At 39.6% G+C, this 27,962-nt stretch overlaps 1 protein-coding gene across 2 annotated transcripts; it reads right to left on the bottom strand.

Annotated features, from left to right (window-relative positions):
* On the bottom strand, window positions 1–27,560 carry xrn1 (5'-3' exoribonuclease 1). Of its 2 annotated transcripts, none has more exons than XM_044219829.1 (41): window positions 27,249–27,560; window positions 25,794–26,026; window positions 24,969–25,066; window positions 23,508–23,617; window positions 23,238–23,348; window positions 23,058–23,143; window positions 22,849–22,936; window positions 22,505–22,673; window positions 22,174–22,241; window positions 21,450–21,587; window positions 19,535–19,704; window positions 18,933–19,022; window positions 18,445–18,601; window positions 17,549–17,668; window positions 16,957–17,126; window positions 16,291–16,408; window positions 15,881–15,976; window positions 15,057–15,160; window positions 14,403–14,537; window positions 13,926–14,088; window positions 13,159–13,272; window positions 12,370–12,468; window positions 12,122–12,237; window positions 11,675–11,821; window positions 11,463–11,552; window positions 11,194–11,329; window positions 10,983–11,039; window positions 9,915–10,047; window positions 9,677–9,746; window positions 9,171–9,366; window positions 8,920–9,009; window positions 8,722–8,805; window positions 7,799–7,843; window positions 6,909–6,989; window positions 6,571–6,708; window positions 6,114–6,249; window positions 5,806–5,975; window positions 5,430–5,543; window positions 4,318–4,423; window positions 3,974–4,155; window positions 1–3,803 (listed from the first exon to the last, which is right to left on the bottom strand). In XM_044219829.1, exons 1-41 carry the CDS (start codon window positions 27,321–27,323, stop codon window positions 3,462–3,464), a joined length of 5,145 nt encoding a protein of 1,714 aa, XP_044075764.1. In that variant the 5' UTR covers window positions 27,324–27,560; the 3' UTR covers window positions 1–3,461. The 2 variants fall into 2 exon arrangements, with proteins under 2 accessions (XP_044075764.1, XP_044075763.1); XM_044219828.1 differs by having other exon boundaries at window positions 5,806–5,978.
* Between the last annotated feature and the right edge of the window lie 402 nt (window positions 27,561–27,962).

The following is a 27,962-nucleotide window of genomic DNA, read 5'->3' on the forward strand; positions in this document are numbered from 1 at the left end:
TTTAACAAAAGATGCACTTTAATTAAATGGATATGTACAGCACATTCCTGAATCAAAACAGCAAGTCATTATCTCTTCATATCGATAATTCTCTACTTTGTTTCATATGCAAAAGAAACAACAGATACACAAGTGTGCTTCAATTTCCAAAATGTTTGAAAACCCTCCCCTTATTGCACCAGAGCCTTATAGACTTGAGTCCCAGGGTCGGCATAAGGATATAAGCCTTAAAACAACAAAAACATTCTGTATGCATGTGGCCCTCAAAACAAGGACAAAGTAAATACACTTTACTAGTTGCTACAGCTGCTTCCATCAATGGAGCTCCACCACAAACATTAATGAAATAATAATTATTCAGATTGCTTAGAAAAGACCCCAAGACTGTCTATATAAAAAGGGTATCCATAAAATCCATAGCTTGAAAAAGAAACAAGGATCTTTAAAATTGAGAGATTTTATCTGTACGTGTTCTTGTGTGAATAAGTCCAGTGTGTATAGAGGTGTACAATAAAGCCAAGAACTTAAAAACAGCCTCAGAAAACCACTAATAGACACCTGGAAGAACATTAACAAAAGCATCTAAGAGACGCTCAATTCAGTGGGCACATAATGTAAATATAAGTGTTTTAAATATATCAGTACAATGTCACAATGCTGGTAGGCTGCATTTACACAGATACTAAATCGCCTATTTTCAACCCCTATGGGACTATGCACTTCATCAAGATAATGGACGATAAGGATGGATTAAGTTGTAAAGGAAGCTCATCAATTATCAGCTGTTAATAACACAGTTTCAGATAGACATGAAAACTTTGGACAAATAGAAACTATACTGTATGTGACATTAGTCATCTTCACACAATTAATAAAATCCTAATTGGTGGTTTTTATTTCAATTTAAGATGTCAAAAGTACATAGTTTTATAAAGTGTGTGAGCTCCCATATTCACAAAAAAAAAGTCTAATCATAGTTTAAAAAAAAAAAAGTAGAAATAAAAAAGGTATTTGTTTTTTTGCACTTGTGTAAAAATCAGCCACCGTCTCCTGGTGCTGTTCAATTAAAAAAAGCAATTTGTAGCAAGTTGCTTTTGGAATCTGGCAGTGTACGGTTCCTGTAGGTCCAACAGAACTCGACAAATATGACATTAGTTTGTAGACTGCAACGATCAAATTAAAAAGGACTTCTTCACAAGATCCAGTTTACAAAAATAAAATGGACAAATCTGGCAATTTTAACACTCTGGGTTATGTGCTGGTGTAGAACAGCTCTGCACTGGCAATATCATCAAGTGCGGTGTGTTTATGTGTGTATGTGTGTGTGTTGGGGGCATTATTCCAATAATCTCTCTTGTCATAATTCTGCAATGTGTGCATTCAACTTTTTACTTTGGCCGTGTCGTTAACAAACCATAAAAAAAGTATAAAAATGCAGCAAGGCATTAGAAGTCTGAAGGAAATAAAATGCTGTAAAACTTGATGGGAAATAAAGATCACAACACACAAGGAAACATTAAAACAGATAATCAGTGTTGGCCTGATTAACACCACTGATCTAAACCTGACGAAGCTGATGTATTTTGATACAAATAGGCATAATAGAAGGCCCATTTTTATGCATAATTAATACATGAAGTCCAACACAGCATCATATGCATCCAAACTAATTTTACGTTTACTAGGAAAAGCAGGAAGTAGTTGCCACTGCAGTGCAAATCGGAGGCTACAGTGTGAAGGGGGCTTCTACCACGGCTGCATGTCCCTGAGAACCAAGATCCAAATTGAATTGAAGAGGTTTTCCAAAACGTCAAGGAGTATCTGCACTGTGTGACCAGGAGCATGATAACTCTCAGCACATCTGCCCTCACGTATGCGTTCTCAGTCTACGCTGCCATGGAGCCTCCTGTGCCATCCAAAGCTACGGCAACAGCAGCACCTAAAGTCAGCGAAAACTCTTCTGCCTCTCAGCTGTACATACACAAAGCAACGTTTTAAAGGAGGTATAGATGGACGGTGCTAAGACCGACACGAGGGGCTGTAAGAAAATAACATTGACCACATTAATTTCTAATTATATAGACTGTATTAATGCTCAGTTACAAGCGCTGGCACTAGTATGTAGCGATTGTATTTAGTTATTTTTCTTCCACTTGGATTCTCTCTAAAAATGTAATGAAGACGATGCACACTAGGCTTAGACTTATCCAGACCAAGCTTAATGAATAAGTGAACCATAGGATATCATTATTTTTTTGTCAAGAAAATTTTGTCAGAAGATTGTTTCCGAATATATTTCCCTGGGGAAACTTAATGTACTTAGTTCACTGCTCATGTAGTTTAAAGCTACAGTTTACGGGTTTGATCTTTGTAGCTCTGACCAGCAGTTCTATCATTAATGATAACATTGTACTCACGTATCTGATGAGATGTTGAAACACAGCAACAACACAAAAAAATAGGTCAAAAGAGGCAACAAACAAAAGTAGTCCGATAATCAGGTTGTAAACAAAGTCAGTTCTACCAGCTTGGCTACCACTTTATTTGGAAGTAAAACTGAAGGTGAGCACTTCTGAAATGTCGCTAATAATCCCTCACAGCACACCAAAACCAAGATTGTGCCAACTACAGCAAGTAGTTTGTGGATGGATGTTTAAAACTGAGAGTTTGGGTAGTAATTTTACTGTTCACATTTGTTCTCTCTTTCAGATACACTTGACTAACATGGTTTACAACCCATTTGATCGTCAAACTGCTCGGATTTGTTGCCTTGCAGGACCAATGTTGTCACTTTCTGTGATCTCAGCACTCAGTTAACATAGCTGATAGAATTAATAGCCAGAGCTATAAAAATAAAACTAACCATAGTTTTCCTTTAAGTATGCTGAAAATAGAGCAATAAGATTCTGATTCAAAGAAAAAAGACTTCGGCCCACGAAATCAACCTCTTTTAGGAAAGACCCAAAGAAGAAGAAGGAAAAAAAGGCTATGGCCGCATCCCAGAATGTACCCTACTCTAGGCAGTACACTGAATTCCTATCCACATCAGTAAGCACACTCTATAGCAACCTGTAGGCTCACACTGACCACAAACAAGCTTAAGAAGGCAACATCTCAGGGGGGAATGTACAACTACAACAGCCAAGTTTGGTAGACTTTGTTACATTGACTGAACTCTGATCTCAAGTAAAGAGGTGGAGGGACAATAGAATTCTGTCATATAATTCATATGGAGCTGTGTTTTGAATAAAAGTGGGAATAATCAAGTTTGCTCAAGTGCACTACAAGACAAAAAAAGTTTGCTCTGTTGAAGCTGCTTCTACGCTGAAATGTTGAGTGAAAAGAAACTTTCACATTGACAAGGTTTTGATCAGAGATGCTTAGTCAGGTTTAAAACAGCAGCTTAAAAACACCAAACACACCTCTCTCTCCTCACACACACATACACACACACCAGCTCATCACTCAGAGACTTTAGCTGCCTCGAAGTTGACAGCCAGCTTTCTGTGCTTCCTCTTGGAGGCGGAGCCAGGGGTGTGGCCTGTGGCTGGCTGGTTTTGTCGAGGGGGCGTGTGCGGGGCTGCTGTCGTCATGGAAACGGCATCTACTAGACCAGGACTGGAGGAGGAGGAGGGGTTGCTGTTGGTAGTGTGTTGATGTGGCTGGTCGACTTTACGGCTCTGAGCCTGTGATTGGCCAGAAGGTTGGTTCTGGGCTTTCTGTGATTGGTTTCTGGCCACAGTGTGGGCGGCGCTGTAAAACTCCTGATTCTTCTTGTTGGCTGAGACTCGCTTTTTAGTCACCTGTCCAGGTCAGAGGACAAGCAGAGAACTGGGTTACCATGACTGTGGCATTACAGTATCGGCATGAAGAAATTAAATAAAATAACAGAAAGAAGAAAAAAACAAACACCATCAAAGCAATAAAATAGAAATAAAGCACATTATTTCACATTCACATTTTGCAAGTTTACCTGTAATGGAATAAACTGGTTGTGTGAGCCAATGGAGAGTGTTGCGGCCGGCTGGGGGTGGGCAGCACCAGGGAAGGTTCCTGCTGCTCCGAAGAACGGTTGGTTTTGGTGGTGGTGAGGAGGCAGTGTCATTCCCCACAGAGTGGCAGGGGCATAACCCCGGGGAGGCAACAGCAAACCACCTGGAGAAAAAGAGCATATTTATGAGATAACTGCTTATAAACAGGTTCAAAGCCATTCATTTATATGTGTCTTTATCTCAAGAAAGGTCTCAAATGACATGCAATGACAGCAACAAACTATTGAACTAAATTGTCGGGGGAGATGGGCTGGGGGGGACTGACCTTGTTGGTTGAAGACAGGGGTCATGGCTCTGATGGGTGGGGGTCGTATCTGACCCACTCCTGGGTATAGAGGAGGTGGGAGGGGGAAGCCTGATCCCACTGAGTTCTACAGATAAGCAAGAGGACACAGACAGAGAAGCTTTAATTGTAGATCTTAACAATAATACCTACATTCCCTTATGGAAACCATGTTTTAGCAGGAGCTAAATGTGATCCAGAATGATCACATAGGGTTTGTTTAACTTCTTTCTATCTGGAACAGTTACATTCTGCAATGTAAACTGGCATTCAGTGAAAACTTTGCGCCTTTTCAAGTCCTATCATTTCTAGATTGAATTATATTTCTTTCTCGGTTTTTTGAAAGGCAAATGGCCTTACAGCAGAGATTATTCAAAGTTAATCATAAAAACATGAACATTTCTGTGTTCTGAATATTATAAACCGCTGTACAGTATTTTGGCTTCGGATAACCTTCAAACTCATGGATCTGTTACAGAAACTGGACTTCCTGGATGCTGAAGCAACACGCCCCCACTAAAGAAGCCCATTGCATTGTTTTAATGCAGCGCTGTTTTTGCGCTGGATGGCCACTAAGTCAGGGACTGGTGGAAAAACTGTTTTTAGTGGATACTTTGATACAATGATAGTGTATTTGTGATCAATTTATATTAGGCCCATATAAAACTATCCTAGGGGATAGCTCGGGTTATGAGCCACTATCAAGAAAGCCCCATTTCTTCTGAGGTACAGGACAACAATTAATCCTCTTTGTAGCCCTGTGGGACATAAGGCCACAATAAGCTAGAAAACATAATTTCTAAACACATAAAAATGAAATCATTGATTTTTTGAGTGCCTTTTGGACATTCTCAAATTGTCCTCTTCCTAAACTTTGCCTCTCTTCTAGAAACTATTAATTTTGTTATTTTTTTGATACCAAATGATTCGGATGAGGAACAAATACTGCATTTCTGATTTAAAAAAAAAAAAAAAAAAATCAAAACAAGATGGCTTCCACACCCCACTAACCATTACGAGCACACATTCTCACACTCTCTCCCACACATACACTACTTTGTGTGTGTGTGTGTGTGTGTGTGTGTGTGTTGTACCAGTCTTTGGAGGGCAAAGAAGGCAGCTTTCTCCTTGGCATCATTTTCTGATTGGCACTGTGGACCGTGAACCATCAAACCATTGGACAGCTTCACCTGACACACTACTACACCCTGTGGACACAAAGGACAACGTTAGTGCAACCACACACAAACGGAGACGCGCTAATGGTTGAAGTATGTGGCATATATCTAAACCACACAGGTAATAAAAAAATTTTCTACCAAGTGCAGAACATAATAATTTCTATAGTATAGTTATTTATAGGTATTTGTGGAATGTGTGTAATATGCAGTAGAACATGAGACCAAAAAAATGTGAAAATACATTTTAGATGTGTGTCGCAAAAGACAAACATGCATTCCACTGTGTTACCTGTCTGTTGCCTATGTAGCTGAACTCAGGTGGTGCCATTCCTAACCCCACACAGACACACGCCAGTTCTGACACCTTACTGGTCAGCATAGTGTTGGAGAGGTTGGCAGAGGCGGCCAATGCAGGAGAAGCTAATACAGCTGTGTCACCTTGGAGGGCATTCATATTTGCTGCTGGAGGGAGAGAAAACAGGATGAAATGGAGGGGGAAAAAACAGCTGACGATGTATACAGACAGGTGCTCCTCTTCCTTGGTTTGTAAATCTGGTTGCAGTGAATTTACCTGTGGTGTAGTAATCAGTTACATACCTAGTTTCTTGGATGATCGTCTCCTGTTCTGCTGCTGGCCACCAGAGGCGGCGCTGTTAGCTGTCTCCTGGGAAGAGGGACTTGCTGTTCCAGCAGTGTCAATCTTTAGCATCTCCTTCAGCACCAGGGTTCCCTTCTACAACAGACAACACACAAACCCAGTTCAATTATTCTGACCTGACCTAGTGACCAGTGATATAATGTTAAATCTTGTTTAACATAAAGCACATATAAAAGGCTATAAATTAAATAGCAGTATGGGTCAGCAAAATCACATCACAATTACATATTTTTCTCTAAATCACTCTAGTTTTGTTTTTTGCTTTTTTATGACAGGTAGTTCTGTTACAACTTTCCAAAGGTTCTAACTCCTCTCAAATATCTTCGTCATGTACCCTACTCATGCATTACAAGAAGACCACTGCCATCTTAACCAATTTCTGCCTCCGATACTCACCATGGCGAAGGACTGCGGAGATAACGGGCCATCTGACTGGCTGGTGGGTGCTTGTGGAGGAGCAGGAGGGGGTGGGGTCTGCTGGCTACCCTTGGAGATCTTGAGACTAGCTATCAGGTCCTCAAACTCTGTTGTAGTCTAAGTGAGAGAAATACGTGAAGAGACAGAAGAGTGGAAGCCGGGAGACATTAGTTTACACTGTGGACACATTTAAAAACGTTCAAACAAGATTCTGACCATTGTGGTTTAAAACAAGCAACTGGATGCAAACCTATGACCCTTGTACTGTCCCTTACAAGCTAGGGGAAAGGAGATTAAATGCATTTGTGTGTGTGTACCTTATTGGCTGTGTTCTGGGAGGGCAAAAAGGAGTTGGCGTCTTCATTTTTCTTCAACAGTCTGATGCCACCAACTGGGGCCTGCAAAGTACACACACAAACCAACATTATGCTAGCCACACATTCACAAACGTCTATAAATATAACATAAAGCACAGACATATACATTAAAGCAAAGGTCTGCATCCAAAGACCCACCAACACAACTCACTGTACACACACACACGCACACGCACACACACACGCACACACACGCACACGCACACACACGCACACACCCTTGTACTTCTATCTTTGGAAGGACCGTCATTGGCATAACGCATTCCCTAGCCCCTTACCCTAACCTTAACCATCACAACTAAATGCCTAACCCTAACCCTTAAAACCATGTCTTAACCTTCAAACAGCCCTTTGAAGTTGTGAGGACAGGCCAAAATGTCCTCACTTCCCAAAAATGTCCTCACTGTAGGTAAAACAAAAAACGTGTTTCAGTCCTCACTATGTAGCAAGTACATGTGTACATGCACGCACGCACCTTGATCCACTTAACTTTTCTAACCCACTAGTGGGTTCATTATTACAAATTGACACATAACTTCTGGTCAAGATCCCAACATTTCCAAAGATACTAAATATGTCAGGCTGCCTCAGTGTGAGCATCATCTAGCTTCAATGAAATGCTAACATCTAGTCCAACAGCATTCTTTATATATTGCCATACAATTGACACACATATATATTCCTCCACACATGCAGCTCAAGTTAATAAACTGCTTTTAATTTGGGTCATGTGTCAAACTGTCAGCCTAATCCTGTTCTCGAGCGTTTTTTTTATGCGGTCTGGATGTTGGGAGAACATGCAGTTATGGTCTGTGCATGTGTGTACTTACAGCTTTGTTGGAGTGCTGGTTCCCACCCTGTTGGAAATGTCCTTCCTAGAGTTGAAAACACACAAGGTTTTTTACATTTTTGCTTTAAAACATAATAACATCTTTATGAGTGTCTTTCAAAAACTAACAGTAAGTGGAAAATATTCCACATTGCACTGACACTGTGTGTCAATTGCCTTGTTAACTCAAGCTACCTTTGTTCTGCTTAATGTCAAAGCTCCCCACAGCTACTCTTCCTACAGCTGCCAGCCACTAAAAGCTGGGCTGCCAAGAGGACATGTAGGTTGGTTCCATGCATATAAAATCCCAGAGAGACATTTTAAAATCATACCAGAAATACATTTTCTCCAAGTAGCAGTATGTCTTTTGTCTTGACCTGTAGTGAGCCCACCTGACTGTACCTCATATAGTATTCCTGTTAGGATTATGCCTAAATTTGATACTCCATATTCCAGTCTTTTCTCTTTTAAACTCTGTCCGTGTTAAATAAATCTTTTATTCTCAATGATCTAATTACATCCCATAACCTTGATTTCCTATTCCTTACTGAGATCTGGCTTAAACCTGGGGAGGGCTCCCCTCTAGTGGAGCTCTGCCCACCCTGTTAGAATTTTCTGAATGCACCTAGGTTAACTGGTTGTGGTGGAGGTATTGCATCTGTTTTTATGAATCATCTTACTTGTATTCCATTCAGTTTTGGTTCTTTTAACAGTTTTGAAATCTTAACTAAAATTGTGTGCGATAACCCAATTTGCTGTGTAATAATTTATCGACCCACCAATTCAAATTTGGGTTTTCTTAATAGATGTATAACAAGTTCCGGAAAGGACTAGCACCATGGTGTCATTTAGTCTTTTCTCATTATTAATAATTGAAAAAGCCCCTGAACACACACACACACACACACACACACACACACTTACATTAGAGTGCCAGTGAGCCGGAGGTTTGTGAGGAGGGCCAGAATTCTGCAGAGACTGCCACACATTACTGTACTCCTCTTTACTCTGGATGAAGAAGTACAGAAACAGAGACGAAAAGAAAATTGGAAAATGTACCATGTATATTTGTAAGGGCTTATAGAAGTGAGAAGGGTCTAAAGACAGGTGACGTGCACTTACCTTGGACTGTTGTTTCTGGATAAGACCTTTAGAGGGAGAGTTCCTGTTGCCCTGGGAGGCTGCCTTCACCACACCGTGTTTGTTGTTATGCTACAGATAAGGAGTGGAAAGGTGGAATGGAGAAAGAAGGAGAAAGAGATTTGTGTGAAAGGGCAGAAGAAAATGCCGCAGTGAGCCATCTGATGATGAAAATTCCTCATTGATTTTAAATTTCAAAACAACAAAACAAAAACGCGTGGCTCCCGTCTTACCTGCGTGGGTATGAACGGTGAACGTGGAGAGTGGTTCAGGCCAGCCAGCTGGCGCTGAGAGTTGAAGTTTGCGGCTGCGGCGGGCTGAGGTTTGACGATGGCGGTGAGTTTGTGAGCGGTGTGATCCACTCGGGCTCCATGGGAGAGATTAATGAGCGCGCAGGGAGGGAGGCGGTAACCCCGAGGTGACGTACACCTGAGGACACAGGCCAATACAGTCACATGTCTGGTTAGAAATCATTCTGGTGTGGAGTGAGAGGGTTTTACTCAACCAGTGAAATGCATGTAATTCTGAGCAGCTGCTAATCTTGGAAAAATTATTAGTAGCATTAGCAAATTAGCCAACAGCTGACATATATATTTTTTTTACAGTGTTTTGTTTGCACATACACTTCTATATTATATGCTACAGTTTTGTTTTCTACTTTATGTACCGTTCTGTCGTGAAGAAGACATCTAAAGGAGTTTCTAAGTGAGACGCAACAAAAGAGTTACTGCAGTGTCACCTGATGTTGAGACCTCCAGCAAATTCTTCATCAAAAAGCACTTCGTAGAGAACCTCTGCCTCACGCTCCGCTGAAGGCACAAAGACAGACACAAAATAAACTGTGAGAATTATATGCTATATGTATAGTTTCTCCTTTATATCATGCACCTGCATATTACCCTTAAAAATGCTGAGGCTTTTTTTTTTTAACTGTATGAAGAAATAAGGATGAAACAAATCAAACAGTGTGTCCTCACCTCCTTTAATGCCGATGATTGTTCCTCTGAGTCCCAGTGGGACGGTGAAGCTTTCTCTGATGTTGACTACTCTGTCAAACAGGCGATACTCTGCATCCAGGTCTGGAACCACTCCCTGCTGCTGCTCCAAGGGCTACACACAAATACAGGCATTCACACATACATATTCAACTAACAGTTATTTTCATTATCGATTATTCTGCCAATTATCTTTTCAATTAATCGATTGTCAGGTCAATAATATGTCACAAAATGGCCATTACAATTTCCTAAAGCCAAGTTTTGTCTAACCAACAGTCCAGAAGATATTCAATTTACAATCACATATGACAAAAAAAGAAGCAAATGCTCACAGCTGAGAAGCTGGAGCTAAAGAGTATTTGGCTTTTGTGTTTGAAAAATTACAATTATCAAAACAGTTGGAGATCAATTTTATGATGACTGACAGAAACCAATTAATTGACAAATGGTTTTAGCGCGACATGACAAAATATGATGTGGTGAACAATGTCTACACTTAGATTTGTCATTTCAATGTGATTTTTGAATAGTGATAGACATTTTAAATACTTTATATCTCTTCATTTCTTTACATTAGTTGAATGTGTCCACACTACATCAAAAAGCAACGCTAATCCATTCAAATCAAATTTTCAGTGTTTTATACCATTATGATTTTCTTCACTTGACTGCTGTTAATTTAAATTTAACTAATAGTCATTGTTCAGCTTAGCTACACCATCACTGTAAAAATGAGTATTCTTTTTAAAACAAAAAGTATGATGTGCATGACTGCAGAGTATTTTTACATGCTTTTTCAAAACATGATGTGCACTTTTCAAACTCTACATACATAAGACGTCCCTAGACCTTTGTATGAGACCTGGTTTAAAAGATCTAAAAGCAGTGTGAATAAAATCTGATTTACTTGTCATGAGATTATCATGAAGTGTGCAAGATGTCAGTCAAAGACATCTAGTAAACAAAGTACAAATTCGCAGCAGAAGAAGCTTAATGTGCATATATGCCTTTACCTAAAGTAATGACATACAGGCAAAATGTACTCACCCTGAAGAGGAGATGAGGCTTGACTGTCACACGGACTTTCTTGGTGCTCTTTTTCACCTACGAGAAGGATGGTGAGAGTGAGACAGAAAGCAAGAGAATAAAGAGAGGTGTGTGAACTGGGGGACAGTGAGTACACACAGAGAGAACTTCTGATAATTGGTAACTGGAGGAAGAATGCTGCAGTTTGAAGTTTTGTGTGTGTCAGAGTCACCTTGGTTTTCTCCACTGCCTCCTCGATCCTCTCTACGATGGCAGAGTCCAGCACCTGTAGGTCACATGATGCCCTGCTGACGGAGCTTACTGGCTGACTTTTCAACCACGAAGTGATTTCTGCAACCTTCTCTGCCCTGTGGGGTGTCCATCAATATCAGGAATCATCAATAAATACACCATCAATTCAATTATTTCAGAAGATAGAATTCTTTCAAATCTGTGAGTGCCGAAATCGCAAGTGATTAAATATCAGTGTCTGTGTTTTACCCATTCTGGTCCAATCCAGGCCAGATGTCATCTTCATAGAAAACATCATCATGACTGTTTCTGGATACTGTGTTGAATACCTCAGAAAATCTATAAAAGCATAAAAAATGTTTTTTTAAATAACTATATATAACTTAAAATGAAAAGCCTGATGGTAGATGAATAGAGAGGGGACAGTGCTCATGTTCTCACACATTTTTTTTTTTTTTTACCTGTCCAGGTATTCAGCTAGCAATTCCTCCACAGCAGCAGAGTAGAGCCACTCCTTTTCAGTTCTCTTTGTGTATCCAGGAACTTCCTCATTCTTCTTGTTGAACTTCAGGTTAAGGCCAACGTTAGCTCTTTGCTCCCCACAGGGACTGCAGACAATTAAGAAGAAAACATTGGTGCAAAGAAAGAGACAGTAGGAAAGATTCTGACCAGTGGAACAAACAAAACCTTTAAATACACTGTAAAATGTAGAATAATCATGCAAAAATAGGCAAATTAACCAGAGTATTTATTTTTTAAATACAACTCTTAAGCACACAAGGTGTCAGCCTGGAAAAGTAAATGTAGCAATCTCTAATGTAGAATGGTCTCAACATCTTAACATATTTTAAAATAAATACTGCATATCTTAGCTTTAACCAGTGTCTGAAAGGTGACTGAACACTCACTTCTTCTTAGAGCCTCTGCCAATGAAGATGCTTCCTGAGAAGCGAGAGACAAGGTAGCTGGTGACGCCGAGGCGAGATGCCAGAACGTATCCGGGACTGTACTTCACACAGTACTTCTACAAAATACAAACACATGCATACAGTACATATGTGAGGCACAAATTCATGAGCATGGAAAGTACTCTCAGTAGCAACACGATTGCTCAATTGAACGCCTTCACGTGTGTGTGTGCGTGTGTGTCTCTTACATGCTGATTCTGGATTAAGGTCTCCAGCTGTGGTTCATGCGGCACGTTGAAGACCACTCGTACCCGACCGTCTTTAATGACATCACTAGAATCTTGCACCTGTTGAGCAAGTAATAAAAGAGATGGTGATTAAGGAGGAGACATTTCAATAAGCCAGCAACCACCAGCCAACAATAATCAAAGAACACTTGTGAAATCTTGCTAAATAAAAAGCATTGTGATAGGAGCTTTTAAAAACATCATGTTGTGATCAATTCAATTATATTTATATAGCGCCAATTCAAAACAGAAGTTATCTCATTGCGCTTTGATCATATCATTATAGGAGAGAAAGTACTTCCGAGCTCCTTGCTTATAGATGCCACTTACTTCAGCTTTCAGATGTTAAACAATATAGAATTTTGTTCATCATTGCCATTCATTTCTTGAATACTATTAATTAAAAGTCCAGTTCACTAGTACTCTGTTTTAGTATGAGTTTGAAAGTGGACCCAAACGTCTCTCACTTCCTGATGTCCAACCAGGATGGTAAGAGAAGGGGTCAGTCTCATTATATAATGATTTATTAAGTGGCAAGAGGACAAACCAAAATGACACAAGTGATTTTCATCAAAATGTCTACTGACGCCACACTGCTGGAAACAATTACAAACTAAAAACATATTTAAAATTTAAATACATTTTGAAAGAAACACTCCTGAGCTGTTGGTTTTGGCTACCCATTTTGGCTGTCCATTATTTCTACAATGATGTGATCCCCTGGACTGAAGCAGAAAACCGATCACATACCTCACCCATGGCACCATAGTAAGGGTTCCCCACCATGAAGACAGAGGCTGCTGGAGGAAAGAGCTCATCTAAGCTCTTAAAGCTGGTCAGAGACGAGTAAAAGGCCTTGATGTCCTGAGAAGATGAAGGGAAACGCGGAATATGGGGGAGCGAGTTAGTGAGTTAAGTGACATAGTGTAAGTGAAAGAGTGCAATAGAGACTTCGGGATTATCAGTTAACAAGATGAGGTCAATGTGAATGTGCATCTGTATCAGTGATGTTACAATACCTTTTTTTTGTTTGTTTGTTTGTTTTTTTAAACCAATAAGTTTCAAATAAAATCTTAATATAATTATCCTATGTCCCTATAATAAACAAAAAATAGATTCTGCTTGGGCCTGGAGTATGTGTCCCAAATTTCACAAAACACTGCTGACATAATTAACAGATGCTGGCTTTTGCAAGGTTTATTTGTAAGTTTAGACTGTCTGCACTCCTCAGCTCTGGCAGTTTTTTCTGCAGCCTCATGACCCTGCTGGAAAACACCACAACTTAGCACAAAATCTAGGGCTGAGTAGTATTGCAATTATGTGTGTATGTGTGCAGATGGAGTACGAGTATGTATGTATTAATGTTAGTGAATAAACCTCAGGACTGTAACAATGACAATCTTTCCTTAACTGTAATCCAAGTGTTTTTTTGTTTTAAACATACTCCATTCATGGAGCTTAACTGGTCTCCATAACTTTTATCTGTGTATTCCTTTCTTGTATGTGTATGCATGTACCTTAACCACGGTCTGGAAGGCGAAAGGGAGGACCTGCTTGGCCCACTGTTTCTCTAGTTCCACCACCCCGTTGGCTTTCGGGACGTATTTCCTTCCTGTCAGCAACTGGCCGTACAAAACCACCGCTGTCTCATTCACCACGATGCCTTTCCTCTTCAAGAAACTGCAAGACAGAAAAATCACTTTAAGAAAAGGAATGACAAACACGAGCAATAAGGCAGGAGAGGTCACGCTTCATATCATAATTTTAGGAAAGAACACGTCTTACGATTTTGAATGCAACATACAAATGATGTTGTTGGGATTAATACCAAGAAACTTTAAATGGCTTTTGGTCTCTTAGCCACTAAAACAAGAGAAAGGCACCAATATGTTTTCTAAACAATATTACTATGAAAATATGTTATAAAACAGCTGTATTTTCTATTTTCATTCATAAAACAAAAGTCTCTTCTTTTGTTGTTCTTTGTGCCTTACTGTTCAGTGATTCCCTGGACATCTTTCACCCAATCCTTCTGCTCCTTGTCAGACAGGCAGGTGATTTTGGTGGGAGGAGGAGAGGAGGGCCTGTCATACACTCTTTGGACACCAGGTGGTTCCTCTAGACAAAACCTGCAAAACAGGATGAAAGATTTCACTTGTAATTCATTCAACATGGATTCATGCTTTGCACTGATACAAAGACAAACACTGTGCTTGCCAAAGCCAAACAGACATGCATGCTACATTTACTGATTGTGGTCGAGGTTTCACCATGTGATATTTTAAAACCACTTTGAAAAAGAGAGCCTTTGAGGCACTACCACTCGGGGGCACCAAATTCTACACAGCATCCACAGAGTTATCATGGTGGTGTCTTTGTCCACAAACATAATCTTTTCATTTCAGTTTTTATTGACTGATGAAATGCTGTCCATAAAAATCACAGGGATACTAATATAAGATATGATAATAACTTAATACATTGATAATCAATTCATGGGTAGAACCTCTACAGAGCATGCAAAACCTGCAAGACTACAGAACGATGCAGCAAGACTAACATTTTGTCTCATGTGAAAATCAAAAACAAACTTCCATCAGACACATTCAATATATCATTACTGGCAAAGGCCCAGTACTAATTCTTACTTGACGTCTCCATCTGACACTGCAATGATGCGAGCTTCCTCTAGATGCGGCCAGTTGACGAATACCGACTTCCCCAGTACTTGTGCAGCAACATCATCACATACCTAAAGAGGCAGACAGGGCATGAAAGCAGGAGTGTGTGTATATATATATATATATAAAAATAAAATAGTGTGTGTAACAGAGTGTGTGTAACAGAGAGTAGGATAAGTAGACAAAATCAAACCAATGCTTAGTCTGATATTTTTAATTCTATGAAAATTCAAAGCAGCATAAAATTCTTTATCAAAATTCAATAAGTAGTGACAAGCACTACACATTATATAGGGGTGTTTCAATAAATTTTTCTGCTCACAATCTGAGTCCCTGTGTCGGTGAGGAGCCCAAATCCTAACTCTATGTTTTCCTATATAATACAGCTGCACATTACACACATAAGTAGGTTGATATAAGAACTAGTAAAACTAATCCTTTTTAAGAAGATGCTGTGACTTTTCTTGAGCTCCATCTACAGATTGCATCATTGCAGTGTCAGATGGACACACCAATTAGTACCTAGCTTTTGCCAATAATGATGTAATAGCATAAATAAATGTATGCTATTATTAACCATTAAAAAAAGAATGAACGCCTTGTATTCTGTTCATTTGACTGAAGATATTCTAAAAATTCTAATTAAGAAATGATTTAAGCAACTTAATTAAGTCTGCAATAAATATTTTTAGATAATTTTATAAAGTGAGATCAGTAATTAATTAAGTCTGCAATAAATATTTTTAGCTGTTTTTATAAAGTGAGATCAGTAAAAACAAATAAAAGCTCACCGCCTCTCCTCCCTGGCCGGGGAGGATGTCCAGAATCATGTTCTCCCCTCTGCTGCTCTGCTGGAACACGACCACCCCACTCTTCTTCTTAAAAAACTAAAAGCGAGTGAGCCCATGAACAAGAGAGAGAGGCAGACAAAGACAGAGGGGTGAGAGAGACAAAGAAAGAGGGACCATAAAAAGCTGCAGCTTTCATTAAAGTTTCTATACTTGTTTTTAATTATTCTACTTCCATGTAGTCTTGAGCGAGTGAGGGCTTCAGTATATAACAGTTTAGGCTAAAAGCATCAAACCCTGTGTTGGGGCTTAGATCCTTTAAATGTAACCTAGCCATCCAATATGAGTATACTGCACACATGCGCGCACACACGCGCACGCGCGCACACACACACACACACACACGCACACACCTTGTGTCTGATGTGTTGCAGTGTTGGGAAGCCACAGAAGTACAGAGCTGAGCGGTCAACGGGTCTGCTGACATGGTCCAACGGTACTTGCCAGGCATCCATAGGGATGTGTGCTTTCCTGTTACACACAAACACAGTACAATCAACCTGTGAACATCAGGCTGCATGTGAAGTAAGTATAATGGCTAAATTGGTTGTGTTTGTGTGAGAAAGCACGGACAAATAAAGCTATTTCCTGACCCTGCCATGTGATAGTAAAACCATTACTAATTAAATGCAGCAAAAATCCAAAACAATTCCCCACTAGCTTATACTCTTTATAAATTGTCAGCTTGGTTCCTTTATGTAAAATGCAGCTTTCTTAGGCACTAAATCCATCAGAAAATGTAACGTCTTTATGCTATATGAATATATTTGACAAATGTACTTCCATCACTACTTATTAATTACATTTTCAATCCAGGTGAGCGTGAAGACATGTCCATATAGCTGTTCTATTTGATAATAATTTGGATAAATGCACTTGAATATTACTCCTTGTAATCTTGTGTATCCTACTGTGTTTAGCAGACTGAAATGGTGATATTAAAGATCATTTGAGAAAGACAAATCAGCTTCATGTTAAATCAATATCCAGGCTGTAGGGGAGTATGTGTGTGCACCTACCTGACATGGCAGTGGATGATGTCAGGGAACAGGTGAGGCAGGGTGGAGTTGTATGTGCAGTCTATTTCGTGGTCATATGAATAGACTGCACACTCGGTGTGACAATTCCTGGCCTTCTCTTCTTTAGTCAGTTTTTGATTACAGGGCTCCATTGCTGCTAGTAAGCACCTCTGTTGAATAAATACAAAACACACACATATAGTAATACTGTTCATGAGTATGCCTTTTTAAAAAGGGACAGTTCACCCCAAAATCAAAAATACACGGGTCATGATTTCTGCAGAGACATTGCTGTTGAGTTTTTCAAATTTATTTTTTTTGGTGCTTTGAGCACCACAAGATGGGTGCCATATAGTTCCATTATATTCAAGAAAGGCAGACATCTCTACAGCCGATATCTCCAAAACTCGGCAACTCACACCAAAACAATCTAGATGGATAAATAGCACTACAGGTAAGAGGAAAAATATGCATTTTTGATTTTGGGGTGAACTGTCCCTTCAACATAGTTGTGCCATTATTTTTCGTGTGTGTGTGTGTGTGTGTGTGTGTGTGTGTGTGTGTGTGTGTGTGTGTGTGTGTGTGTGTGTACCTCATCTATGAAGGGAATGAGAACCACAGCTTCCCATTCCTGCTGCTTGCCATTGAGGTCCGTTTTAAAGTCAAGAGGGTAGTACTCAATAATGGGTGAATTTTCACTGGTCATCAGGTGCTGAAACATCAAAAACAATATATTATAATCATTACTAATTCATGCTTAGCGCTTGCATAAACCCTAATGCTACTTTTTATATTTTGTTCCATGTGTAGACATATTTGTGATACCTGTACCAAGTGAAATCCAAAGATTAAGTATGTGCATATACTGTACATGAGTGTTGTAGTAAAGACCATCTAAACCAAGACCAGAGTGTAACGAGACCAAAACTAAGACTTTGAGGGGTTCTCACAAAGTGAACACTGCTTTAGCTAGCGTGACTTCACACTTAGCTCACCTTTCTTTATGCTTCTTTTCTAAGTGCTGATAAAAGTTTGATGTGATCCCAGCTGTTTCAGTAAGAGTTGCATTGCAGAATTTACATACTGTTGTGTGTTTTCTTTTGTATGCTGCTTTTGGGGGGAGGGGGGTAACAAAAATTTAAAATTAGAAATGAGTCAAGTTATTGGTTGCATTTGAAGCAGGCAGGAAGTTTTACATCCAATCACAGTAATGATGTTAACAAATAAATCAGACAATACATAGGCAATTTAGTGATATCCCCGCAGTTGTGGTCTTGACCAGTCTTGAAATAAAATCCTGAGTCCTCTTTGTCTGAGACCGAGACAAGACCGAGTAAAAATGCAGTCGATTCCGAGACGAGAGTGAGACCTTTGAAAAGTGGTCTCAAGACCGGTCCTGAGACCAAGACCAATCTCGGGTACTAAAACACTGTTGTACATACATATTATATGTGTGTGAGAGTGTGTGATTGGACAGGAGTGTGTTACCCTATAAGACTCAGGCAGCAGTTCCATGCTGGCAGCAGGCAGGACTGCCAACAGCTGCTGGAAGGGCAGGAAGGGTTTCCCTAGGTCAAAGGTCAACTTTAACCCTGATATATTCCTGATGTCAGACAGGAAAGGAGCGTAGTGGTAGGGGTAGTACCTAGAGAGATGTACCGCACATATATTATTCAAAGACTGATTTAAAAATAGAACAAACTGAAGACAGCAAATAGAAGGAAAATGAGTAAAGGGGAAACAGTATTCTTATTATTGTCCTCAACTAAAAATCTATGTTTTTTACACTACTTTCTATAAAACTAAGTGCTTCAATGCTTCATAACATCATATTTCTACAGGACTTGTTTGAGTTGTTTTTTTGACTCCCTCACTACTCCGAGAGAATTTAATAAATTATCTGACTATCTCAGGCCACTGGAATGAGAAGAAACAAAGAGTAGAGAGTAAATGACATATGAGAAAGAAGTTCTCACCAGCTCCAGGATTGAACCCCGTGGTAATAGTAGTGGAGAATCCACTGGATACCTTCCACATAACACTTGGCCTGCTTGGCTAGAAACTCACTGCAAATTAGAGAACAAAAACATCTTTTAGGTTCACTTGCAAATTACAAATTGGTGTATTTAGCATCAACTACTTTAAAGCAGTACATAAAATTTACAGACAATTTTCACATATGTGTTTGACCATACATGTCCCTTAACTTCTCATGTTCTCTTTATTGTTGTGCTGAAAATGGATTGGCTCACTGTGGGAGTCCACAGTACAGACCACTACAACTAAATTTAAAACATGTTGTCTCAAAAATTTAATGTCCAGTGTGATGGGTGACCCTTAATGATTTATCTGCAAACTTTTAACACTTGGTGTTTGTTACTTTTGGACACCCATGCAGGTGGTCTTTGTGATTTGGGGGATGAATTTGCAGACTTTTCTTGCAAATTCTTATGCATTTTTATTTTTGTCCATAATCTGCAAGTCCTAGATATAATCAACTTTTATATTAGGGAGCCCCACCTCCTGTATCAAGCCTTTTTTCTCTATGCATTGTATGTGTGTGTGTCTATACACTCACTCAGACACCACATCTACGCCAATCTTGGTCATATAGTAGGTGCGCTTGTATTGTCTGAACTCAGTTTCAAACATATCGTCCTCCTCTTCCTCATCGTCTCCTACTGCTCCTTTTCCTTCTCCAATCACTCCTTCTGATGAGGTCAGAGCTGCCAGACAGAGGGCAGAATCCTACACACGTGACAAATTATGGGAATTATTAATTATAGGGATTGTAACATAAAAACAATGAAAGAATGTTGGATTTAATTTCAGTTACTGCATCTCTCTGTGTTTGTTTGTGATATATATATATATATATATATATATATATATATATATATATATATATATATAGTAGATTCACACTGAAGGCATCAAAACTATGAATTAACACATGTGGAATTATATACATAACAAAAAAGTGTGAACTGAACTGAAAATATGTCATATTCTAGGTTCTTCAAAGTAGCCACCTTTTGCTTTGATTACTGCTTTGCACACTCTTGGCATTCTCTTGATGAGCTTCAAGAGGTAGTCACATGAAATGGTTTTCACTTTACAGGTGTGCCCTGTCAGGTTTAATAAGTGTGATTTCTTGCCTTATAAATGGGGTTGGGACCATCAGTTGTGTTGTGCAGAAGTCAGGTGGATACACAGCTGATAGTCCTACTGAATAGACTGTTAGAATTTGTATTATGGCAAGAAAAAAGCAGCTAAGTAAAGAAAAACGAGTGGCCATCATTACTTTAAGAAATGAAGGTCAGTCAGTCCGAAAAATTGGGAAAACTTTGAAAGTGTAGTCACAAAAACCATCAAGCGCTACAAAGAAACTGGCTCACATGCAGACCGCCCCAGGAAAGGAAGACCAAGAGTCACCTCTGCTGCGGAGGATAAGTTCATCCGAGTCACCAGCCTCAGAAATCGCAGGTTAACAGCAGCTCAGATTAGAGACCAGGTCAATGCCACACAGAGTTCTAGCAGCAGACACATCTCTAGAACAACTGTTAAGAGGAGATTGTGTGAATCAGGCCTTCATGGTAGAATATCTGCTAGGAAACCACTGCTAAGGACAGGCAACAAGCAGAAGAGACTTGTTTGGGCTAAAGAACACAAGGAATGGACAAAATTTGAGATCTTTGGTTCCAACCACCGTGTCTTTGTGCGGCGCAGAAAAGGTGAACGGATGGACTCTACATGCCTGGTTCCCACCGTGAAGCATGGAGGAGGAGGAGGTGTGATGGTGTGGGGGTGCTTTGCTGGGTACACTGTTGGGGATTTATTCAAAATTGAAGGCATACTGAACCAGCATGGCTACCACAGCATCTTGCAGCGGCATGCTAGTCCATCCGGTATGCGTTTAGTTGGACCATCATTTATTTTTCAACAGGACAATGACCCCAAACACACCTCCAGGCTGTGTAAGGGCTATTTGACCAAGAAGGAGAGTGATGGGGTGCTGCGCCAGATGACCTGGCCTCCACAGTCAACGGACTTGAACCCAATCGAGATGGTTTGGGGTGAGCTGGTCCGCAGAGTGAAGGCAAAAGGGCCAACAAGTGCTAAGCATCTCTGGGAACTCCTTCAAGACTGTTGGAAGACCATTTCAGGTGACTACCTCTTGAAGCTCATCAAGAGAATGCCAAGAGTGTGCAAAGCAGTAATCAAAGCAAAAGGTGGCTACTTTGAAGAACCTAGAATATGACATATTTTCAGTTCAGTTCACACTTTTTTGTTATGTATATAATTCCACATGTGTTAATTCATAGTTTTGATGCCTTCAGTGTGAATCTACAATTTTCATAGTCATGAAAATAAAGAAAACTCTTTGAATGAGAAGGTGTGTCCAAACTTTTGGTCTGTACTGTGTATATATATATATATATATATATATAAAAATTAATAAAAAATATATATAAATAATAAAAACAGCAGACCTCATTCTTGTTGGTGTCTTTGCTGGCAGCCTCCTTTTCTGCGGCCAATCCAGCCGCCTCATTCAGATACTTGTTACCAACTTTACTCTCAAACCATTTCAGGTCCACAAACACCTCACTAAAATGTTCCCGGTCAAACTGGAGGGAAGAAGAAAAAGGGGGGGGGAAGAGAGAACAGTGCCACAGATTTAAACAATTATTTATGGTGGTTTCTCGACTATATGCCATCGTGTAATAATTAATTAAGAAACCCACTTAATTTCATTTCATTTCATACTAACTTCTCTGCAGATTGAACTACTCAAACCAAATGCAATGATTTTTTTTCAGTCACATATGCACCAACACCTACCATACTTTAAACACTCAAAGTTAATATAATAGTATTAACAGTAATTTACATTTTTTAAATGTTAATCTTATGTCTTTCTTTTTTCTTTTTTAAATAGGTGACTTCCCTTAAATATATTCTTCAGCATAATTTAGAGCCAAACCAAAACAAATGAATATGAATTATTCTATAAGGCTAATGACAGATACAAGTAAAATTTAAACATTCTATGTCGATCTGTAAAATGACTTACTTGCACAGTAAATATCATTGGTGAATCAGTATACATCATTTGCTCTTAAAATCAATTAACATTCAATAGTAACAGTAGCACAGGAAGGTACTGTGATTTGACTGAATCGCTTAACATAAAATATCTGAGTGTTGTCTCACCTCAGCAAGCTTCTCCATGTACTTCTCAAAGTTTCTCAGGTTTAGATGGCCGTTCTCATTCAAATAACCTGAGGCAGAAAACAGGATTTACTTTTGTGTTTTACGTACTGTATATGAAATAAGCAGCTCATATTTCTATATAACAATGGCTGACATGTACAAACAATTTGACCATCTGGACCAGTGCAAACTCACTTGAACTCACATGAAGTACATTATCAAGAACATGAGAAACTCAGCATCATGCAAATGCTTGATATTTATATGCAACATTTTGACATTGTCATTAAAGTAAATATGATGTAATACTGTTTATTTGTGTGTGTCTCACCCCCCAGGCTGGGCAGAACACTGATATAGGTCTTGTACAGCAATGGCAAAGCATCATGACTGATGTGAAGATGAGGGAGGTGAGGGATGAAATCATTTCCCACAAGGAAGCCCATTAGAATCCAGTCGTCTATTATTCGCTCCAAGTCATAATCACAACCAATCTGATTCTGAAAAACACCCATAAGCATAATCAGAATACAGATTACATACAGTGGAATACATTAAGACACAAAAACTTTCATCAAAACTACCCATGGAATTTGCTTTTTTGTTTCCATAATTCATCTGGGATTTTGAACGATTATACTAATTGTGCTGTTTATTCCATATTGTGTCTCTCACCCTGAGATCAGAGAACTCATAGTCAATGTACTCTCTCATCAGAGACAAGTGAAGCAAGTGAAAAGTTGTCTCCTCTGGAGCTGTTATCCTGGAAGAAAACAAAAGAGGAGAGTTCACAAAAGAAAACGAACAGAACAGACATGTAAATAACACTGGAAAAACATAGAATAAAAGACAACCACTATTAAAAAAATCAGAAGGAAGAGAACCTTTTCTGGGATTTCTTTCCTCCAAAGCGGACCTCCTCTCTGAGCAGGGAGAAGTTTGGCTCATGGCTGGTTAAACCCAACATTATCTACAACACAGAGAGCAAGACAGTGTGAGCATCCAAAGAGGGTTTGAGCAATAATGTACATCCTCATCTAAGTCCACATGCACACAAACCCTACCAGGTCAGCATCCAGGCCATACAGGCAGTGTCGGGTGTTGGGGTCGTGACCCGGCTTGGCATTCTCAGAGCGAATAAACTCCATGATCTTATGTTCTCCCTCCCCTGGAGTCTGTAAGGAAGAGAAACACACATACACACACAGTACAAGCAACATTGACTTTGGCTGTAACAGAATCACAGTAACTGAACATTGGCATGGACATTGGTGCCAAAGGGCTGTCACGTAAAAAGCAGTGGCCATTTTCTTTAAAAACAGCTGTTAACACACCTCATGACCAGAAAGGTAGACTTTGACATTCTGCCATAGCTTGTCGGTGGAGAGCTTGTTGTGGACAAAATACTTGAGCTGCTCCTGGAGTCTTGCCATGAAGTCAGTGCCTGGAAGAAGGATGTGTGCTTAAGGGAGTTTCTGCTAACTTTCTCAGAACAGACACATCTGATATGTTAGCATTGTATAAAATATGTCCATGCTAAAAACAATATCATTTTATGCTAAAAACAATATAATTTTACTGACAATAACAGTTGCAGTAAACCTGGAAAATGCTGTTGTATCAAAGTTCAACAGAGAAACTTAAACCCACGCTGCCTAAATTCCACTGTAGTATCTCCTAAATTAAGAACAGTTTTGTGAACTTCCTTTCACTCTAGCACAGAATAAGCAGATGACCATGCAACAGCACCGTCAATAATAAAGACATTCTACAAGAAACATTACCAAAATGACACTGAAACTGTGTTAGGGTGCTTTCACATTGTTTTGATCGGTTCATTCAAACTCTGATGTGTTTGCCTGTCTGGTTCGGTTGAGTAAGGCTGATGTGAAACTCTGGTACAGACTAAACAACAGGTTCTCAGTTTGGGATGCACCGATGAAACTTCTTCCTCTCCTGATTCCGATTCCGTCACGCAAGTCAGGATACGTGCAGATACAGAATACGAATCCAATACCAGTTGTCTTTTTTTCCCAAATTTAAAATCTATATACCTACCTCACTACTTCACTGAAAATCCCCGCACTAACATGGAGACTTGTATACAGTATTTTGCCATAGTTAAGAAATGGTCTTGCATAACTATATGTGCTGCTTATGCCGGTCAGTTATGGGATCTCTTCCTTGACAATTCATGATCAGCAGATAAATTCTGTAATAGTTTAGCCTTTGAATTCATGCTAAAATCTCGTATCTACTATCATGAAATCCTGAGGTTGGTCTGCTTTGCTTTCACACCATGTATGATGCTCACCAAATTCCACATGGAAGTAGACCGTGGCAGCCTGAAAAGGTGGGTCTCGGTCTAGTTGTTTAGTCAGCACCGGTTTTATTGACAGCTTTCACACCAGCCAAAACGAACTGAACCAAACAGGGAAATGCACCAGAGTTCATATGAACCACACTAAACAGGTTAGGTGTGAAAGCACCCTTATAAACACAAAATTACAAAGCTTAAGTTAAGCAGAACTCTGCCACTTGTTAGGATTGACTCATGAGTTACTGTAACATGCTACATGGGTAAAAACTGTTCCGCATGGCACCAGCAAGTTAACATGTTTGCGGCAACCTGGTAAGGGCTTGCTAAAGTGTCAAGATGGTCAAGAAACAATTCTCAAACACTAGTGATTCCAAATTTATTTAGAAATTCAACATGACCACTTTTCAAGATTTGGAAAAGTCCCCATTAATAGAAGGTTAGAAAAAACTGATTTAAAGCTTGAGGGCATTCCTACCAGGAGTGATACAGTTGGAGTCGAAGCGAGCCTCTGTGGGAAGGACCTCTCCTTTATCCAGAGCTTTTTTTATCTTGTCCTCTGCTTCTTTGGCAGACCTAGACACACACACACAGATATATCAGAGAGCAGGTCAAACTTACAGTCTCAGGCTGTTACCTTGCCTGTAGTCTGGTTTCTTCAATCTTCACCAAACCAAATATTGTATTTTATTTCTAGTCTGTTCATTCTGCTAATTCTGCCCTATTAGGCAGCTCATGCAGGTCCCAGGTTTACAGCTGTGATACCACAAACATCACTGCTAAACCACAGAATTATACCAGGCATCATATGAATATATTAACAAACTGAATTGTCATCTTGATCAGATAACTAAAAGAGAATGCAGCATTATTTACACTTGAGATTCAACATCATAATGCAGACAGTTCATACAATTCCATTTCTTTATTTGGTTACCTCAAGAAAAGCTACTGCAACAATTTAACAATCATGTTCAATTGTTTGTCTTTGAGATTGAGAGGAGAAAACATTTATGGGTGAGAGTGCTAGAAGTTTTCACTAATATCTACTATGGTGAAAAACTCCTGTCATATTAATTTAAGAATAACAATAACATTTTGGTAATCCTATAATTATTTCAGGAACTTGTGTTCACCCTTTCATAACAAAGCCAGACAGACACACCAAGATTAAATTCAGGTCTGGAACAAGGTCATGGAGCCAGGTCAAATGACCCGAGTTGACCCATTCTGGGTATCACCCTATACACAAAGCAAGGAAAGAATTTCCCCTTGTTTCCTTTCATCCTATATCCATCTCTACCTGAATCTTCGTCCTCTCTGCTGGTTCATCTTTGCCCTTGGTGCCACGCCATCTACCGCCATGAAGAAGACCTTGCGAGGCTTGATGATCCTGAAGAGCACCTCCAGGTAATGGAAGATGTCAGCAAAAATCTTTTCTTCAGATATGCGAAAGTGGACATCTTCGTCGTTCGGGTGGGAACACTGATGGATAATCCCATTCATGTCCAGATAGAGATTGTCAAATTCTGGAATCTGAAGAGAGAAAGAAACAAAAAACCACATGCAATGACTATTTATAATAAATTGTAAATATATTCTGCAATATTCCTGTAAAGTGACCAATTAGTAAAATCTGTTGATATTTCCTGACTGTCTGGAATACATCTCGCAACAACAAAAACATTCCTGTTTTGTTTTAATATACTTAGTGTTTCTGCAAGGGGGTATCCTTCACATGACATATTTTGGGAGCAAGTTTTGGTACAAGTGAAAGGGTCAATTCACCTTTGTCAGACACCAAATGCATTCTAATGGAATCCTCCAGCATGATACAGATAAAGAACCTCAAAACTCTCTCCGATAACATTTACATCTAAGTTGAGGTTCTAGGTTTAGTATGGGGGGTTATTTTGTGTGTTTTTAAAAAGGGGACTGACTTTAAGTATCAATACAACACATTTTCCATATCCAATGTTATCGATTATCTGCTAGCATAAAATGTCCTTTTTGTTGTCTTAAGACACAGATCAAAGCTGTTACGCAATGACAGTGTACAACGTCCAGCTGATGAAACTGCTGCTCAAGTACTGAAATAAGATCTTCCTTACTACACCGGGAACTAGGTCATTAAAGTCAATTCCAGTGCCGCTGAAGTAGCTTAAATAACTATGTAATGAAAGGTTAACTAAAAATGTTCTCCATGGTATCAGCAACAGGCTTACCACATAACCATTGCATTTTAAACAACTTCTCAAACATTGTAAAGTACGGTGGCTGTAAGCTAGCTGGCAACAATAACTAGCTACAGCCTCTATACAGCTCTTGTTGACGTGAAGTTGTTAGCTGACTGTGAGGGGTTTATTGTTGTTCAGAATGTTCTTGCCCAACAAAGACCTAGCTAAACTACCCGGTGGAAACACATTTACTACGTTGTATTCACTTTGCCCTGTTTAACGTTAAATACGTACAGGTAGAATACCAAACTAGCAAGCTAGTTAGCCTTGGAATTTGGTAAATAACGTTAACGCTACGTCTATATTGTGTATAACTAGCGTTAAATAATGGAGCCAAAAGTGTTTGGCGACAAGAGAGCTGTCCTGTCGCCTGGTGGAAAACATTGGTATGCTACGTGGAATAAAAGTTCAGCTGCCCGCTTTACTTAGCTCGCTGATAGCCAACAGCTAGCTAAGCTAACGCTGCGGCAATAAGCAACAGTGGATTGTGAAGCTAACGCTAGTCATCACTGGTTTCCTACCTGATGTTCCTTGACAACTTCACTGAGACAAGGATAGCGCTCTGAAATCCATCGGTAAAATTTTGGTACTCCCATCTTCTCAACGTCTGGATCAAATTAATCAACAGTCAAAACTAGCTATGTAGGTAACTAAATACGGCCAAGGTTTAACGTTAACTGGGAAACATGGGAACCTCAGTCCGGTTTTGTTTCCAACGGCCGCTAACTAGCTAGTTGTCCGTGGTCCGTCTGCTAAAACATTCCGCCGCCACTCGGAAAACAGTCGTTCCATTTTTTGTTTCCTGTTGATCGTGTCCTCTCCTCCCTCTCTACAGTTGCCTCTATGGAAACCCATTCCCGCCAGAAAATAAATAGGGAAGGTGAAAATAAAAAAATAAAAAAAAAGTCAAAATATTCACTTTTAGCTTCTTTTTTTATTTGGATAGTGACAGTAGAGGGAGACAGGGAGGGAAGGGGAGAGAGAGGTGATGACATGAAGCAAAGGGCCCAGGCTGATTCAAACAGAGGTTGCTGTGGTAAGGCCTCAGCCTTGATATATGGTACTTGCTCTACCAGGTGAGCTACCAGGGCGCCCAAAATATTAACTTTTAAACAGAAAATCATGAGATACTAAGTCAAAATGCTTACATTATTCAGAAGTCATAACCATGGCATTGCTTTTACTCACTATCTCATTGTTTTGAATAAGAAAACGCACTTAAACGGCATCATTTC

Source organism: Siniperca chuatsi, linkage group LG13 (genome assembly GCF_020085105.1).
Source record: "Siniperca chuatsi isolate FFG_IHB_CAS linkage group LG13, ASM2008510v1, whole genome shotgun sequence".
Classification (NCBI taxonomy): domain Eukaryota; kingdom Metazoa; phylum Chordata; class Actinopteri; order Centrarchiformes; family Sinipercidae; genus Siniperca; species Siniperca chuatsi.